Source organism: Diadema antillarum, unplaced genomic scaffold (assembly GCF_040938485.1).
Source record: "Diadema antillarum isolate AM-2024a unplaced genomic scaffold, OU_Dant_1.0 seq00002161_RagTag, whole genome shotgun sequence".
Lineage (NCBI taxonomy): Eukaryota > Metazoa > Echinodermata > Echinoidea > Diadematoida > Diadematidae > Diadema > Diadema antillarum.
Genome location: NW_027272800.1, coordinates 15,251 through 34,500, shown reverse-complemented (window position 1 = coordinate 34,500; position 19,250 = coordinate 15,251). Strand labels below are relative to the sequence as shown.

The 19,250-nt window shown below is 37.0% G+C and overlaps 1 protein-coding gene across 1 annotated transcript; it reads right to left on the bottom strand.

The window, feature by feature from the left end:
• Window positions 1–1,104: 1,104 nt before the first annotated feature.
• LOC139714106 (alpha-2,8-sialyltransferase 8B-like) lies at window positions 1,105–18,939 on the bottom strand. The gene is made up of 4 exons (XM_071625818.1): window positions 18,684–18,939; window positions 10,725–10,812; window positions 8,103–8,657; window positions 1,105–6,140 (listed from the first exon to the last, which is right to left on the bottom strand). The coding sequence occupies exons 1-4, from the start codon at window positions 18,823–18,825 to the stop codon at window positions 5,846–5,848; spliced, it is 1,080 nt and encodes a 359-aa protein (XP_071481919.1). The 5' UTR covers window positions 18,826–18,939; the 3' UTR covers window positions 1,105–5,845.
• Window positions 18,940–19,250: the final 311 nt, after the last annotated feature.

The window sequence follows — 19,250 nt, the reverse complement described above, 5'->3', positions numbered from 1 at the left end:
CTGATCAGTGGGAATCAGTGGAAATGCTGGGAGATGATTGTTCCAATCCTTATGGGATTCATTCAAGAGTTCATTGTATATCTATTGTTGTGTGAAAATGATTTGCTTCAGAATGGTCTCATATTCAAGTAATGTGCAGTTTAATGCTTCCAGGTTAGCGTCCCTGGTCAGTGACGGAGCGTTAATCTGCACATTACTTGAATATGAGACCGTTCTGAAGCAAATCATTTTCACACAACAATAGATATACAATGAACTCTTGAATGAATCCCAGAAGGATTGGAACAATCATCTCCCAGCATTTCCACTGATTCCCACTGATCAGTTACTAGCCTTCCCCTTTAATCATCGTGTTACTTTCGATGTCTCGGGTTTCTCAGCTCGATACCCATGCACAAACAGTATCACATAACACCGGCATAAAAATATACCCTTCCATTACGTATCCCTACCATGTATCACCGTCAGCATTCAAACACACACACTTACATGTGGGCCCCCACGACTGCGCCGGCCATGATATGAATACATACACGCTGTATGCTTACACAGTACGTGTATAAATCATTATATACACACATACTGTATTATATGATAATGTATATTATGTTTATTTACACGTGTATATAGATACAAAAACATGGACGTTTCTTATGATAAACGTACGTCTGTGTGTCGTATGTTTGTATTTTAGTTTTGTTCGTACGTACTTGAAGAAATCATGTGATGGGGAGATCAGTCATTAAATTGCACATGCTAAACTTTACCTGTGCAATCAGTTGCCTGAAGCTATCCGTTACATTTCGAATGTTGACTCCTATAAAGTTGCCTTCAAGACTCATTTCTTCGTAACCGCTTTCCGGTACAATTGTACATTATGTATTTTTTTTATAATCATTATTGTTTCATTCATTTTCATGTACATGTGTGTATAGTTATTTTTGTATTAATTCACTTTTCCTACTGCACCTTGAGCACATTATTCATGTGGAATTGGCGTATTATATTGAGTACCCTGTATTATTATCATTATTATTATCATTGTTATTATTATTATTATCATTGCTGTTGTTGTTGTTGTTACTGCTGCCTGAATGAACATTAGAGTCTATGTGCAATTGGCACTTATAAAGCACTGATATCCAATGACATTTCAAAGGGAAGAAATAACCTTTATCATAACCAATATCAATGAAAGAAGTTATTAAAACTGCTGACAATATACAGATATAGTTCTTACCTCGTTAAATGCATGCAAGTTTATGTGAGTATAAGCAAATAAAAAGGAATTCATCAGTTCAAAATAAGAATCGAGAAACAAAGCTTAAACGTATTGGCTGCACGAAGAAATGAAGAAAGAAAAGTAATGCATTTTTGGCTAGTAAGGCATGAGTATATTCGACTCAAGTTTTCGGCGTCCTACAGTGTATACGCCTCTTCAGGAGTCTTGACAAGACTCCCGAAAGAATGGGGACTCTTCGAACAGTTTGTCGTCGTATGAGTTTTAAAAGACCGAACTTGGCCAAAAATGCATGAGCAGTTTGTTTCTTCTCATATATATATATATATATCATATATATATTATATATATATGTATATGGGTCAGAATTTTGAACGATGTACAATTGAGCCAAAACAACACCAATCTTAAAAGTAGGAATTACTCAAAACCATTTATCTTACCTAAAATAGTATAATTCAAGATTCAATATGAACCCAATTATACCAGGATCTTCCCAGAGGAACAAGTTTTTATTTTACGCGGAAGTTTACCATGTCCAGAGCAGCGAACGTCCGTGAGGAATAATACTGTACATACATTTGAATACCATTTAACATAGCTTTCATTGATCTGATACAGCTCATGATCGTAACGAAATATCTTAAGGGATATGTGGATGACTTTGTGTTCGCAGACTATTAAGATTGTACTCTTAACCTGTATAACGTAATGGTAGACAACGAATATTTAACCAAATTCGTTATTTCTGTTGAAATTTTACTGTTTCGCTAAACACTTTCTCCACTTTACGCGCATTTTACAGAAACTCAATATTTCGACCTCTTATTTCACTATCCCATACTTTCATCCTTACTCCCAAATAATAAGATGCTTTTTCAGGATGTATCTGATCTAGGCAGTCTCTATAACCCAACAAACATAGCATAGTTTTCATCACGGAGGTTCGCATAGCTCACGGACGTTCGGAACAAACAAGATATTAAACAATGCAGTTCTCTGGAGTTGGAAACGCATTCTACTCATAACAAACAACGATTTCATGTCGAGAACAAACTCCTCTGCAAAATTCTAAACAATTACTAGCAATTCTCAATTATAAAAGCTTGTTTATGTTTTCATGCTGAGGAATCAAAGAAAACACTTTTTCCACCTCTCGTAGATGAACGTAGAAACGTACGTGCAATCTCAGTGACGTAGTCCATCTGATGAAACATTACGCCTTGTCGTTAGTATGTTCCATCAAGCAAATCAGTGAATTCGGTAATTATAACGACTACCATATGTAAATTTACACTTCAGGTTAAAAGAATCAAATGAAATGTCATGTCTTGTCAATTGTAAGCAGGTCATCGGTAACCTTTGAAAATTGGGGGAAAAGGTTATTTTCCACACATATTGCTTTCATTACCATTACCCAAATAAATCGCATGTTGTTTTTGACAACATGTCTTATCATAACTCTATATCTTAACCGAAGATTGGTCATTAACCCAAGTTTGTATGAAAAAAAAAAAACATAGCAGAAGATCGCTTTAACAGTTGACTTATTTCAAAAATTTAACGCTCCCATGCAATCACGATAAAGTGCACGTCCATGAGAACGAATATAGTCTTTATCAAAATTTCGTAATCACGAAGTAAAGAATCAGGTCCTAAATTTGTTATGTAAAGTCTACGATGCAAAATTTGTTTATAACGAACACGGTCACAGCTGAATATGACAAAGAATAAGTTATTGACAAAGAAAAAAAATGTGCTCCGTTATCAAAATACGAAGTTTAGCTGCGCAGGGCAAGAAGAAATCCCTCTGCGTTTGCTCCTTGTGTTACACACTGTTACCGAGGAGAATTTGTGTTATTATATTAGTCAGAAATGATACAAGGTTTGTTACTCCGAAGTTTCGTCATAACAAAACACAGTAAGTTCATATAACTTAGATGAATGTTTGGTTTTTGTTTGTTTTGTTTGTTTGTTTTTTTCATTTTCGGAACGACAAACCTTTGGAATAATGAACCCAGGTATATAATAACGTACATTCGGGGTTACGAATCTTTGGAAGAACGAACGTATCAAAGTGCGACCTCAAACCTATTACTAAATCATCACTTTTTTCAACATGTGTTTTCAAAGTAAGCACAGAAGCACAAACAACCTCTCTGTCTCTTAGATGTAAAATGAAAAAAAAAGACAGAATTGCAAATCATTGCTTTTCATTGATGAGTATAAAAGACACCATGTCATGATAAACGGAGGATTTGCGTGTTTTCATCAGACAATAATTGTATACTGCATTATTTTTGTTCGCTGATGATGAAATATCGATGAATAAAAAGGAAGCAAACAAAAACAACTCCTCCAGAGGAATTCGGTATAACGGTAATGCACTGGCAATTCTTTTCTCTGTGTGTTGGAGCTCGATCCCTTCTCCTTTTCTTCTCATTTTCATTCAACTGCTTCCACGTTCTTTCGAGACTTTTACGTTTCTTCCTGACACATACCCATTACAGACTTCTTCCGTCATTTCACCCTTTTCGTTTCAATATATTCCGAATGTGACTGCGTAGCACTTTTCGGATTTGTTTTGTTTTTGTTTTGTTTTTTGGTCGCAGCATGTGCAGGCTACTTAGGGAATGAGAGAAAAGTCGTTGAGAAGAGAAAAATAAGAATGTATATAAGGCATAGAATATTATGACAATTACAGCGAACGTCCGTGATGGAGACCAAAACTGGATGTGTTCTGTTTGAGATGGCAGCTACCTTACTCAAAAGATATACACGGGGAGCACCTGTCACTAAAAAGTGGCACTGTTCCCCTATGTAATCCATGGACTTATTCTACCAACGAACATCAGTGAGCAAAAGGTTTTCCTTTTGTTATTGCAGGTAAATTGAATGCTGAACGTTATTCACTTTTGAATATGAGAGACTCAGTGATTTAATGATATTTTAAAGTAACATTAACTTATCGTACAATGATATAATTGTAATTATCAGAAATTTCCTTTCTCGGACCGAACGTCCGTGAGCAAAACTTTCAGAACCTATAACAGTGCAAATTGTCTCCAAAACCTCATCAGAAAGATATTTAAATGAACGGAAATTACAGATTACGCAAAATCCCAGTTTCCTATAACTTGGTTCTCAGTGTTTAGCTGTATTTAAATAATTAGAGGGAATACTAGCGTAAAATTGCGAGTAAATTTTGAGCTGTTTGTTCATCATGATCACATACCGCCTTAAAAATTCTGAAACTACTGCTCTAAGCTCATTGTTTACTTTGTAAAACTTTACCTCTCGTTATTTGAGCTGAAAGTATTAAAGAATAAAGGACACTTTCGAGACAAGTTATCCCTATTGGTCGGATTGTTTATGTCACGTACGTTCGTTCTACCACTAGGGTCATGTTCCAGGACGGATAGCTAATCGACAGAGAGTACGTAGCCTTCCTAACTCTTTCAAAATTTTGAAAAGGTATTTTCAATGCAAATTATAAGGATTTTGACACCCTTTCAACATATGTATTGCTCAGAGAGGGAGTAGGAGGTGGATTTTCACAGAAAATATACACTTTTTGCTCGGTTTTCGGTGAATCGTATAGTCCAAAAACTGCAGACGAGCCCCAGTCCCCTCCAAACAGGACATGCAGCTCCTCGGCTAAAGAGCCAGAGGTAAAATGTACCTGCGCCATCAAAGCAAGATGGTGCCCCACTCGATAACGTTTTAATCATCACGGACGTTCTGTTTTTTCACGGAGGTTCGCCTAAAAATGTATTTTCGGTTCGCATTTGACAAGGGATGGACAGAAACTCAAAACATACATATAACCATGTAGCTATATCTTAGTTGATTACGACTCAGAACAATATCGCCAATAACGTTCAATGGGCTACGATCTGTATTAGTAAGTATAGCGGACGCACGTCCGTGATGAAAACTGAGTATAAGTTTGCATAAAAGAATGTTACATCCCATGTACAGCCAGCAGACGTACAATTTTTGCAGGATATGTACATTAGGTGGAACATCAAATTTTGGTATACATTACAGTTGGGACAACAAAGTAGAATTTGCAGCAGCGATAGAGATAGAAGCATCACGGGCGTTCGCCTGTTTAGGACTTTGACATTCAGTTGTTCTCTGTAATTTCATACGTGCTCATAATAAGAGTTCTTATAATGGTACATATATGTCAGATTCAAAACATGGCCAGATAATAGATGCCACGTACAAAAAGTGACATCATTGGTTTGAACAACAAAGATTATTGTGAAAATAGCATTTTTACCGTATTTTTACGCTTTAAATCCTAGTCAAATGCAAAATATCAGGCAAAAGTACACCAACCCATACATTCCCTGAAAGGAAATTTACCAGGCTATTTGAGATGACATGAAAGACACTAGTTTCTGAGATCATCCTGGTGTGTTCTAAAGGAAAGAGTGTCATAAGGTGCGAAAATTGCCAATTGTACATCGTTCAAACTTCTCACCCATATATGTGATATATGATACAGCGCTAGAGAAAAAAATGGCGGATTTCTATTTGGCACCTCAGGGTATAATCCGAATCATGCACAGACGTGTGTTTTAACGCCTCTTCAGTTCATAAGACCAGTTGGCTGCGGTAGTCGTGCTCGTCCCACCTTCCTGCACAATCGTTGATGATCTTCAAGTAACCGTCATTTTCGAGTGAATTCAACACCTCGAACTCCTTGTTGAAAGAGTGGTGACTTGTCGAATAGTTCATGTATGCATCGTCGTAGTAACGATATTGAAGTGGCCGATTCTTGGGGTCCACGTAGCGAGGATAGAACCCATACAACGTTAGCTTTCTGCAAAATGTGGTAGCTGCAAGGTATAACGCTGCGCCCGTCGTTGCAGCTCGGACTTTCATCCACCTGGCAAAAATAAACATAATTAATAAAAAAACCAACAACATACCATCAATATCAGCGAGGATAAAGGCAATTTTGAAAAAAAAAAATTAGCAGAGAATTATGACCAAAATTGTGTTAAAATGGGACCAAAGTCAACTACATATGTGTTTGTGATGTCAACACATTGTAACGTCATCGGTCTAAAAAGAGTAGGCTATTGGATCTTTTTGGATTAAAAAAAAGTTATTAAAGGAATGATTTTACCCTTTGCAGATGGAACAAAAACACAGAATTACTGCTTCAAAATAGTTCTAAAATGTGTGTAAGGGATGGAAACAACCGATGGGAAAATTTGAACCAGTATAATCGATGTTTAGTATTGTGAAATATACAAAATGTGAACAATAGTTATAATAAATGTTTCCAGACTAAACCGTCTTTTAATGAGAAGTATAATGATATCTCCATATAATTCAGGCTTTATCGCGAAAATTTTATATGGTATAATGTTTTGTGATACAACTGACCTACGCAATGCATCAAAAGTGATATCTTGAACATTATTGAAATTATTGCTGCCAAAGGTAAACAGGACCTTTAAGAGGTAACTCCATTCTTGCCTATAGGGAATCCCAAGAAAAGTGAATTCTTAGGTAAAGGAACAGATGCAGTGTTCTAATTTTAAGACATTGTTTATCATTGAAAGCAGTGATTTAATATTTGAGTAGTAGTTTTGATGTATACCTGCAGGTCAGAAGTATCACAAAAATCCTACCACATAAAAATTTCGCAATTACGCCTAAACTATACGGAAACATCACAACTTTTCTCAATAATCCATAACTATATAGACGGTTTATGTAACTGCAAAAACAACTTTATTACAATTATTGTTTGAATTTTGTATATTTAACAATACTTACTATATTGATTATACTGGTTAACAGTTTTACATTCGTTGTTTCTATCCCTAACATTTCAGAACTATTTTGAAGAACTAAAGCTGGGTTTTTGTTTCATCTGCGAATGGTAAATAGTGCCTTTAATCCCACTACATGCAAGATACATTTTTGAATGAAATGAATGACTTTACGACAAAAAGAAAATCAAGTATTTCAGCAAATGCTACTTTTTAAACTTTTGCTCAGCGCATTGATATAATGATTACGTTGTAACAACCAATTTGATGCTAAGGTCTGAATTCCACATTAAGCATATCCTAAATTGCAAAGATCCCTTAGCTGTCTCCAATACCAGATAAGAATAACATCTATGTGGAATGGCTCTGAAAAACCTATGATGAATGATCACTGTAAGACCAAAAAGTAATTTTTCCAACAAATCTTAAACAGATCTCTTTGGGACCTTGAAGGTTACTGGACATTTACTGAGAGATTGAGAAAAGACCACAGAAAGCTCGCTTGAAATACTCCATGAGATTTTCGTGACATCAGTCAATTTAAGATCTGTAAGAGACTAGACTTTCAGTGGTCCCTCATTGAATCTCTTAAAAATCATTCAGTGATCTTTTCCATAAATACGTGGCAATTTATTGAGACATTGTCAAAAGATGATATTGAAAGACTATTCTTGTACCCTGGTGCGTTGATTGAGAGATCGCTAAAAGACTGCATGTTGGAAGACCACGGAAGAACCATTAGCTGTTTTTTAATGACCGCTGACTATTTTGAACAGTTTGAAAAACTTTTGGAGACCATGGAGACCACGGAGTTCACTGAACGATGCTGAAAGATCTCTTAGGAATCATGAATGACCTCGAAAATCATTGAAAGCTCATCGAAAGATATGTGAGGGGTCTGCGAAATTTTACGGTTCTTTCAGTGCTAGGTCTTTCAGAGTTCTTGCTTTTTGTGAAATGGGACGATAATCTAAGAAAAGGCAATGAACTTTCAAATAGAAAAAAATATATATAAAAATAGCGGGAAAAGTAGAGTCCCAATAAATTCAAACTATCATACGCACTTTGCTGTTGCACCAAATGGACTAACCGGACTGTAGGCGAAAAAAGTCGTCAAACCATGGTATTTCTCGAAAAAGTCCAGTCCTTTCTTGATGTGTCCAATTTCCATATAACCTTTAGCGTACCAAATTACAGTGTTATTCAGACGCTGCATGAGTCTAAACAAACGTCGACAATCGTCTGGCAAGTTGTCGATCGGTGTATGGGTGTATTCGACCTTAGCGCACGCGTACATCGCTCTGCCCTGTTCGCCGTTAATCGTTGTTAGATTAGTCTTCGATCCAACATCACGAGCGTATTCCCTTCCCGCGGGAGCGAGGTTCATTCGCAGAACTAGATCCGCCCCGTCGATGACGTCACCACAACTGCTATTCGATAGAATGCCGCTATTTCCCACGAGTGCGCAGGAATCTACCAATGGGAGTGACCTGGTCTGCTTGTTCCGCGCCAATCCGGTTATGTGGCGATACTTGGTGATTTTCATTTTACTCGGCCGTATTCCAGGTAGAAATATCTGTATGATCTTCTCGCGCGTCATATTCGTCGTGAGGTTTTTCCTATAAAAAAAAATCAGAAAAATGAAATCAAAATGATAAAGCACATATCATTCAATATAGGGCCTATCAGATTGATGTAATGAATATTCATTGCATCTAAACAATGAGATATTGAGAAGATGATCATAACAAAAATGATAATAGAGGCTACTGTATACTAGCGCACAGGTACATCTCTCGAAACTCATGGCGCGTCAAGAAAAATGACTGCAAAAATATAAGAAAACAACAAACACCGCAACAAGCAATAAATAAAGGAACATAATTCCCCTGGACATAGATTGCAGTTATGTAATCATTAATGCGAGAAAAACAAGTACCTTATAGGTTTTGGATTTGAATCTTTCCGTTAAGGAAAGTTATGTATAGGTGATGTGTTTTGGTCATGACTGAGGACTGACTGGGTGTAGGACCTATGGAGCAACAGTGCTTTTGGTATCGAGCGAAGACTTCGTGTCGAACTATATATGGAAAATAGATCTACCAGGGGCGGATCCATGAATTCTGTCAAGAAGGGGCACCTTTATTAATGTAAAATGAAAAGGGGCGCAAGCACCCCTCCCGGTGCTGTCCTCCCTGGATCCGCCACTGCCTATGTAGGTATGCTGGAGAGAGTAAACGGAATAATGTAGGTCCCTACTGGTCCATTCGGTGTCAACTGGCTTCCAATAAAGGACGGAGAATTGGGGATATAGAATCATTCTTATTCTTTTTAGAGAATGTTAACAGATGGGAGGCATAATTTTGCAGTAGTTGAAGTTTTGTGACATCTTTCTTTGGAAGATTACAGAACAAATTCGAAAGGTTAAAGGAGAAGAAAATTGAAAAAAAAATGTATAAGTATTTCTGCTAAAGGTTTTGACAAAGGCCTTCTGATCAAACATTCTCTTTTTTAATACCCCCAGTCTTTTGTCTTTGTCTGCAGCTCCAAGTTACTTCACGATACCGTTATAGCACTTTGTGTGTGTGTGTGTGTAAACACGGCGAAATATGTACAGTCTCGTTTAAGCGATACTAAAGTATTCATGTGGTTCGTTAGTTCGTTTTTAATACTGATTTTGCACTGGTACAATTTAAGTTGGTCGAGATAAACATGTCCGTTCTCCGTATAATTTCACGCCTATAAATTCGGGAACCTACAGTTTTTACAAGCGTCATTGCTTTTATGTAGGCCCCATCATATTTCTGACATTTATTTGTGATATCCTCAGATGAAAATGACCATTTATATTTGTGTGTAATGTTAGTTTGTCTTTTTTTCTTCAAACATAAGATATGGTTGTATATGTTTTGTACTTTTGTTTTATTGTCAATCATTTTGTGATCCCATCACTGAGAAATGGAAATATGAAATAAACTTGAAACTTGAAACTTGAAATTAAAATTAAGCTATTGATGTCTTTAAAGCGTCCTGTTGAATTTGAGTTGTATGACATTATATACGAAAAGGCAAATCCTAATGAGATATTACCTAAACTATGGGATTTTTTTTTAATGGCACTATAAGATCAAGTGCTTACATTGCAATGTGTTATAGTGTTTTGCGGTATATTATCAAAATTTTATAATTCATACACAGACACAGACATATAAATACATATATATATATATATATATATATATATATATATATATAATATTCATTATTTCAATTTACTGTGGTGTGCCCGAGAGAACAATGCGAGTCCATGCCTGGCCCGGGTGATTGACGCGAACGCACGCGAGGCACGTGAAAATCTCGCCAGCTTTCGCGTCGTTTTTCCGGGCACACGACGATACCTATACGAAGAGTTTTATTTGCAAAACTCCATTCTTGATAAGTTGAGATATTTGTGATTAAAGCTGCTGAAAAACAAAGAAAATGATAAGAAAAATACAGGATATTTTTAATCATAACTCATAGAATATTCCTTGTTATGTCACTTTAGTGATGTATTACTGGAAATGTTTAATTTTGCTTTATCTGATGATTGACTTACTTTGGAACGTTTGAAAATGGCGCTAAGTTCATTTTGCAATAAAACTCTGCACAATGCAGATCCATTATACACAAGTTATGAGTCTTACCTTGCCAAATTGAACTCATTTGGCTTGGAGGCTGTCTGTATTGCTGCCGTCGTTTGTACTTGCACGGACTCCACAATGCCATGACGATCTGGATCAAAACATGTCAAAGAAAACACGGGGTTCACTAATGAACAAGTTCGATCATTCATTCCCCGCCACGCCATTAGGCCTGGTATAGTTATACACGAAATGTTTCATTCGACAGCCAGTGTAGGCTTTTGTCAAGGCCCTCTCACTGTACGGTGAAGATCCAGAGCTCAGCTGAGTGGGGTAGTCGGGCTCGACTGGGCTCGCCCGTTGCAGCGTGAGGGCTTTGACAAAAGGCTACAGTCAGTGCTGATGCTATTAGAGAGGGCCTTGACAAAAGGCTACGGTCAGTGCTGATGCTATTCTCGTTGATGAGATATTTTATCTCATTTTTCATATTGCTAATTTTGTTTTCAAATCGTTTTTGTATAGTTGTCTGACAGACAGTTAGGGCGTTGTTGACTCTTACAATTCGTTATCGACTCTGGTTTTCCCCAATGTTCCATATTTGGACCCCTAATTGTTCGCCTTTGATAGCACAATAAACAATGATATCACGCTTTAAATGAGAGAGACAACAAGTTTTCAAGTTTCAAGTCCCTCAAAAAACCCGGTGGGATTAGGGTTAAAGGGTCTCTGCAATGCAAATATAATGCTGACCTCCATTGGTGCCAGTTGATCTGTACTTAACCAAATCACTTAATAATCTAGGGAAATGTGCATCAAATATATTTCAACATTTTTCTTCATTTTTTTTCCTGCACCCTGTTAAAGGTACTGTTTACCATTGGGAGCCGTGATTAAAAAAATATGTTTGAGATATCACATTTCATGCATATTTGTAGGTCAGTTGTATCACAAAACATCCTGCCATGTAAAAATTTTGCGATAAAGCCTAAAATACAAGGAGATGTTACAATTTTTCTCAATAAACCATAAATGTAGACGGGTTAAGTCTAGAAACATTTTTACGTAACCAAATCACTAAATAATTTAGGGAAATGTGCATCAAATACATTTCAACATTTCTCTTCATTTTTTTTTCTTCATCCTGTTAAAGGTACTGTTTACCAATGGGACCAGTGATTAAAAAAAATTGTTCGAGATATCACATTTGGTGCATATTAGTATTTTGTAGGTCAGTTGTATCATAAAACATCCTGTCATGTAAGAATGTAGCGATAAAGCCTAAAATAAAAGAAGACATCATTATTTTTTTTTTCAATAAACCATAACTGCAGATGGTTTAGTCTGGAAACAAGTTTTATCATAACTGTTGTTCACATTTTGTATATCTAACCATACTTAACATTGATTGCGCTGATTCAAATTTCTATACATTGATTGTTTCTATCCCTATTAACTCACTATTTTGAAGCACTAAAACCGGGCTTTTGTTTCATTTATTTTGCAAATAAATAATAGTTAATTGGAAAAAAAATATCCCCAGATTTTCTTTATCTATCTTCAAGCTGTGACACATCCTCCTTCTGCATGCAACACTAAACGTCTTAAGCAGAACAGACACAATAATGTGCCTTGCCAGTCATTGCTATGCGTGAGTATTTATCTATCTATTTATTTATTTATTTATTTATTTATTTATTTATTTATTTCTAATCTTTTGTCAGGGTAGTCCATTCACCAATAAATAGTGGTCATCCATGGAGCCCTGAATAATATTGATGAATGTACATTAAATAGCAAAACGTATATACAGAAGAGTATTATTACCTGCACTTACTCGAATGCTCACAACAGCGTCATTTGCTGTTTTTATGCAATTTTTTGACAAAGTAGCAATGAATGGTGTGCTTTCGGATTTTTTTTTTCGTTTTGTTTTTTCCTTCGGCTTCTGTAGTCCGAATCTCATTTATTTTATTTTTTTTTCATTTCGGTTTTCCCCCATTTAGTTGAACACTACTTTTAACAAGTTCAAATGTTCGTAATGCTGTGAATGTGTGTAGGACCTATGTGTGTGTGTTTGTTCATGCGTGTACCATGTCACCCTTTGTGTGTGTGTGTGTGTGTGTGTGTGTGTGACATACAAGCTTCAATTTTCACGTACTGGCATTTTTCTTTACGAATTCGTGCACATTATCCACGATTGTGATTGTTCAGCTTTTATTTTGTATAAAACATTCATTTCACGGAACTAATCATCCGTTTCTAGGTTTTTTGTACCTGTATGCCTGTGAGCGTTGGACTAATGCGTGTGAGTGGTCTTGAATTTTGGTTTTTCTTTTGGCAAAGATTGCACGCAAATCATACTTAATTGTTATGTCTGGCTGTGTTCGAATGTATTCACGTAACCGACTTCGTCTGTGCCTTGGTGAGCAACTAATCAAGTCTTGCTGATCAGTGATCAAAGTGATGTGACTCTGTGTAATCCTTGATGAAAGCAAACAAACATCTGCTGTCGCCTGTAAGTGCACTGACGGTGATATTACATGGAGTTGTAATATTTAGGAAACTCCTAAAGGAGAATTCCGGCTGATTTTCAAAATTTCACATTTGAACAACTATATTATAAATTTGTTATATCATGGTATTTAGGGTACAGAGTCTCAGAATTAATAATGATTGGAATAGGGAAGAAGAATGTTTTCAAAATTTATAGCAAATCACAATGAACAAGGATGACAACAAAGCAGCTTCACCATGACAATGCCCTAATGAGTGGGGGCTCAAGGAAGCAGAAGAAAAGAAGGCCCTGGATTCTACACAGGCGAACTTGGTAAACAAGCAGTATTACGGCTTGCTTTGAGCCTCCTACACATGTACAATGTATTCTTATAAAAGCTGCTATCATGTTCAGTGTCACTTGTTTGGGGCTTTACACAGACGAGTATGTTTTCAACGAGCGATCGACAAGCGGGAACTGAAGTGAGCAGTTCTGTGACGGAGCCTGACATTCATCTAAACATGGAGCTGTCGATATTATGTATTTAATACGTGATGTAAAGTTATTAAAATTGCCTGGGCTTCCCCTTTTGTATTAACTGGCAGATCACACAGCTTGTGTACCTCCTTTGCTGCAGATGGAAAACTAATAATGTATTCATTATAAAAAGGGAGGCTATTTGATCAATTTGCCCGGCCTTTGTAACACCATGGACCTACTATTATACACACATGGACTTTGAACGGAGGTCTTTTTTTGATCCAACCTGCATTGCCGCCACCTGTGCATCTTGATGAGTACATTCAGATGTTTGACGATTGTGTAACCGTTCATCGCCACTGACAAAATAACCGTTTCCCTCATTTCGGTATATTTCGTTGAGGCGCCTTTCCAGACTTAAGTGCCTTTGGAAAATCGACAATGATGGCGAGTAGCAAACTTCAAATCATGACAAATTTCGTGTCACAAACTTAGTAATTACTGAAAAGGACGCTTGTTGACGCGCATGTAACGTTGCATAATGGTAAGACATAAATACATGTCGTATACCATTACTGTCCATCTTTACTCTCAAACAATGTGAAAAAAATGGGGAAAATTAGATTACATTTTACAACCAACTTGCCGAATTACTGCTTTCTCCCTTATAAAGTACGTGCATTTCGGAAATGAAATTAACTGAGCGATGATTTTCCAATGTATACTACATCTTCACATGCATTTTTCTTGATTTAAGAGAGTTATTAATTTTCTGCGCATGTAGTTTTTTAGATATCTCAAAGCGCCGTCTTGTTTTTACTCCAGGCTGGCTGTCGGTGATGCACGATGAGATCAAAGCAGGAAAGTACTATCTTTAAAATGTTATTGTGTCGGTTTTCACAGAAACATGTGTTTGAATTAATAAACGAGCGATGTACGTCCATGTGTGGTAGGTCCGTGCATGCGGTGTGCACCTTGGTACTCGAGTTTGCTCACATAATATTCCGTGGGCACCTCTATGGGTGGTTCAGTGTCTGTACAATAACTAACTAAAATGACCGGAACGCTTACGATCAATTTTGGACTCGGCTCTGCCAAAAACACCCTGCAAATGAAGCCCTTCAGTTTGTCAAGATCTGTAATACTGCATCAGCTTTTTTTCTCTGTCTTTTTGCCTTGAATTTGTGGAATAATGACTGCACTTCTTTCTCTTTTTGTACCATACATGCCCCCACCCCCTCCAAAAAAAAAAAAAGAATACAACGGGATCCTCTGCAACGATAACTTTGAAAATAGTGAATCAAATCTAATAAGATTTCAGGATATGAAGGGTTTGTTTGCAAAAACAGATAAGTCCATTTTTGAAGATTTTGAAGTACGGTCTCTGTCATAGTGTACAAAATAATACCTTTTAAATGATATATTTGTCACTACATATAGAAGTACATTTTTGAAGTTGTCAAAAGGAGCAAAAAAATTCTTATTATTCTCTTTAATTTTCTTGACCTTTAATCGCAAATATCTCCACTTGGCAAATATGGACTTATCGGTTTTTGCGAACAAACTCTTCATATGAAACTATAACTTATTAACCACAGCTTAGAGAAAATACCATCCGATTTGCTTCAGTGGTCAAAGAGAAATGTGGATCTTTGTAGATAATATTGTCAGGAATCCCTTCGCCTCCAAGTTCTGTCCATTGTGTTTACACATTAATAAGCAGTTCCAAGAATATCCAAGCGCTAAACTTTGAAGAAACAGACCCATGACATGCTTTACAATGATACACATTTCTCTGTAGCCACTTGAATGGTGTTGATGTTGTTGGTGTTTTTTTTTTTTTTGTTTTTTTTTTTTTGGGGGGGGGGTTGTTGCAAAATAAAGGTAAGATGTTATATTTTCAAACCCTGAAATGGTATTCAGACAGTTAAGTCATATTGAAAGTTATCAATGAGAAATCCGATTGTATTATTTGTTGTGTTTTTTGTTTTTTGTTTTTGTTTTTGTTTTTGTTTTTTTTTTGGGGGGGGAGGAAAGCGTTGTAAATCTTTTATATACCCTTATTCTTTTCTCCTATATCTGCTTGTCTGGCAGTGTTTGGATCGGACGAAAGAAGCCGAGGACTATCCGAGGTACTAATACAGGCTATACAAATACCTTTAGTAGTAGAACGTATAAAAAATGGAAGCGTTTCAGAAACCTCTCAGAACCGGACATGTCGGGACCGGCGCTCATCCGGATTTGGCCGGATACGGGAGACTCAATGCTGTCTACCCAATGGTAGGCACATAACGTTCACTATATACGCATGTAAATGTATCCTATTCCAGGTATAGCGGTATCAGCCCCAAATGTAGGGTTAGTAAATGTCTGGATACATGCTACTTTGATTTGATGTGAATGTATGTTAATTGCTCTGGGAATAATATGGATTTGATATAAGTTAGTGCAGGAATTTTGTTTGAGCTTGAAATCCCCCTTTTCCCTGTATCAAACTATTAGCTTGAAAAAAGTCACGCCGAGATCGCATCCGGATAATAGAGAGATCCGGATGAAGGGAGGCCGGATGTAGGAAAGACCGGACTGTCTAGTTGAATACTGATGAAAGCTGCGGGTTGGGGGTGGGGTAGGTCAAGAGAAAAAGGTAATTCATACAATCGAGCATGTTCGAGCATGTTAGTTTTTTAGAGATAATCATTCGTGATAGTGATTACTCAGGTAATCCCAATAAAAGGCACTTGCTAGCACACCCACTGTTTTATCACAGCAAGCACTGTATTTGGCAACATCAATAGAAAAAGGTCGTTAATACGTTCAATATAAACTGATGAAATGGACGCTGGTCGAAGTGTCAATTGACGGATCAATCTGCTCACCTGGGGCCCGTTTCATAAAACTTGTCATCAGTGACAACTGCCACATTTCTATGACAAATTTGCTCTCAGCCAATCAGATGCAAGGATTTCAGTAGCTTGTCACATCTATGACAAATTGTCACTGATGACAAGTTTTATGAAACGGGCCCCTGGTCTATACGCAAGTTAATATTATCGTCCTTTGTTTAAACATGAATTCCACAGAAGGTTGCGTCAGGCGAGCTTACGCATTATGCCGCTTCGAAAACGAGTTAAAAGTGCCTAACTATATACCTGAGAAATAAAAAGGTAGTCTGTTACCAATATGCATATGAGCTACCCAGTTGGCTTAATTCTGTCAATGTTGTATGTCCATGCCACTTGACGGCGTCTATACCAATACTCAGTATGTGCTGCGGGGCCCTGCTTCCTCTCAAAATTCCTAATTTTTCGTTGAACTGCTCCCCTCCGGATAATGTCTTTTTCTGTTTTGTCCTGTCTCAACGTCTCTGTTTCATCGATTGTTTGTGTGTCTATATGTGTGTGCGTGTGTGCGTATGTGTGCGTATGTGTGTGCGTTTGTGTTAGATATGGCACACACACACACACACACACACTTGTTATATCAGTTAAATATTGGAGGGGGTAGGGTGAATGGTTAAACCAATTAAGATTTGAAGATGATGATTCCCCTCGATTAATCCAGTTATGAGGTTTTATAGTTTACTGCAGCATTTGGTGAAATAATGTATTCTCAAGTTTGCGACTTGTATCATGAAACAGATATTGATTAGTTTGATCAAGTTGATCAATATATATATATATATATATATATACATATATAATTATATATATTGTCATTATGAGATTTAAAATGCAGAATTTTATATCAATCTTTATATCCCATGTTATGATTTGCTTAAAATATCCTATTACATACCTATGTTAAAAAAGAATGTGACTCAACAGCACAAGTGAGAATTCCGGATACAGCTACTTAGTTTTGTTCATGCTAGTTTCCTTGTAGAAATGAACCTGATATTGAATGAAATTCAAAAGTATTGATAAAGAATATAAAAAATTGTTTCAGTTTGTCCTTATTTCTGTATGCTCCCAGTGTTCTTGGTCCTTCTATTTTCTTTTCTCATTGTTTGTACCTCCAATTAAAGTGTGCGGCCCACATCTTTAAATTCTTGTCTTCATTTAGGCCTTTTTTCGTTTTGTTTTTGATAAAGTGATCCAAGTATTGATTGGGCTGGCACCCTCACAGATTTCACCATCAGTTGTAATAGTAATGATTTTCTCTTCTTTTTTTCTTTTTTTTTTTTTTGCAGTGTTGAGCAGTGTGAGTGCCGTGTTGACAGGATATTTTTTTATCTCTCTCTTTTTTTCGTTCTTGTAAAAGCAAAATTTTAGAATTGATTGGGCTGGTACCCTCATTGATTGATCACTTCTTGTAATTTGCCACATGTGACCACTGTAATATTTGTTCTTTTTTTAATATGAATGTCTTTAATTGTTTGTACAGAGCACCGAAATAATCTGTCTGTTTTATAACTATGATTGTAAGACATGTGCAATTCAGCCTTTGGCTGTCAGACATGATTTTTAATAAAAACCTGTTCAATTCAATTAAAAACGTTGGTCTCTCTTTTCATGATTTTGAACAATATTATAGTAGCAACCACATACATACCGACCATCAACGGCTCGACGCGTGACGGCGCGCCGGCGCCTGACGTGGTTCGCACCGGGTGTTTACGGAAATCTCAATGGTTACATTTAGGCCTGTATTGTGTGTGCATTTCGTATACGACATTCGAATAGAGAACATAGAGAACTTCATGTTCCGTTAATCTTTCATTCAATTCTAAACCAAATATTTCCTTAAACGAACCTCACCTATACATCAGCACACAATCGTCATGTAGTAAATTCCTCATGCCAAAATTATCCAAGGCCATCTTCCTTACTCTGTTGTACTGGCCTTCTGCTCTAAGAGTTGTCACTGAATCAGAGCTATATTTAGATTTTTTATTTTTTGTTGTTGCAATGAATGATCGAGAAGAGTACTAACTTTGCACCCTAACTACAAATTATCCTTGTGTGACACTATTATATACTCTGATGAGACATAAGCTCTATCAGATTTAGATACTCTATAGTCTGATAAAAAAGGAAAACTCGCCCTACCAGCGTTGAACCTATTTTTCGCAGCTTGTTTGAAGTCCTTTCCAACTGTCTTCGTTGTAGAAGCGCCGAGGAACAGTATGATCACAAGACACAGCCACAGGAGTAGGCCTGAGCACAATTTCACGTACTTGAAGGTAGCCATCTTCGAGAGATCCTCTCCTTGTATTCAAAGGCGAACATCATTAAACATTATGAAATAAGGGTGCAGGGAAGTATAGAGCGAAGGTGCAACCATCTGTGGGGAAAAGATGCAGAATCATATCCGTCGCGGCATTCAGGCAAGTTTGCACCCTTCACGGAGGTGCGCGGTCTCCATGTATGCACTGTACACTGCGTCCATGCATGCAAATTTGCCACCCGAATATAGTAGGTCTGAGCAGGACGGAGTCGCTTCATCAGCATGTCGACAAGACGAGCGTAGTTTTATTCATCTGTAACGGAACTCCCTCACCCCCCCCCCCCCACACACACACACACGCGCGCGCACACCCTTTTCACGAACGTAATATATGGAAAGAGAGATTTATGAGAAAATGGAAAAAGGAAAAGAAATCAAATCACCAGTGC

What these genes read in the sequence shown, in the direction of transcription:
- LOC139714106 (XM_071625818.1), bottom strand. Translation starts at nt 18,825, where the DNA reads ATGGCTACCTTCAAGTACGTGAAATTGTGCTCAGGCCTACTCCTGTGG. An exon ending in GAAAAATAGGTTCAACGCTG is followed by an intron (nt 10,813 to 18,683) that starts GTAGGGCGAGTT and finishes GTTTTGATCCAG; the next exon opens with ATCGTCATGGCATTGTGGAG. An exon ending in AATGAGTTCAATTTGGCAAG is followed by an intron (nt 8,658 to 10,724) that starts GTAAGACTCATA and finishes TTTTTTTTATAG; the next exon opens with GAAAAACCTCACGACGAATA.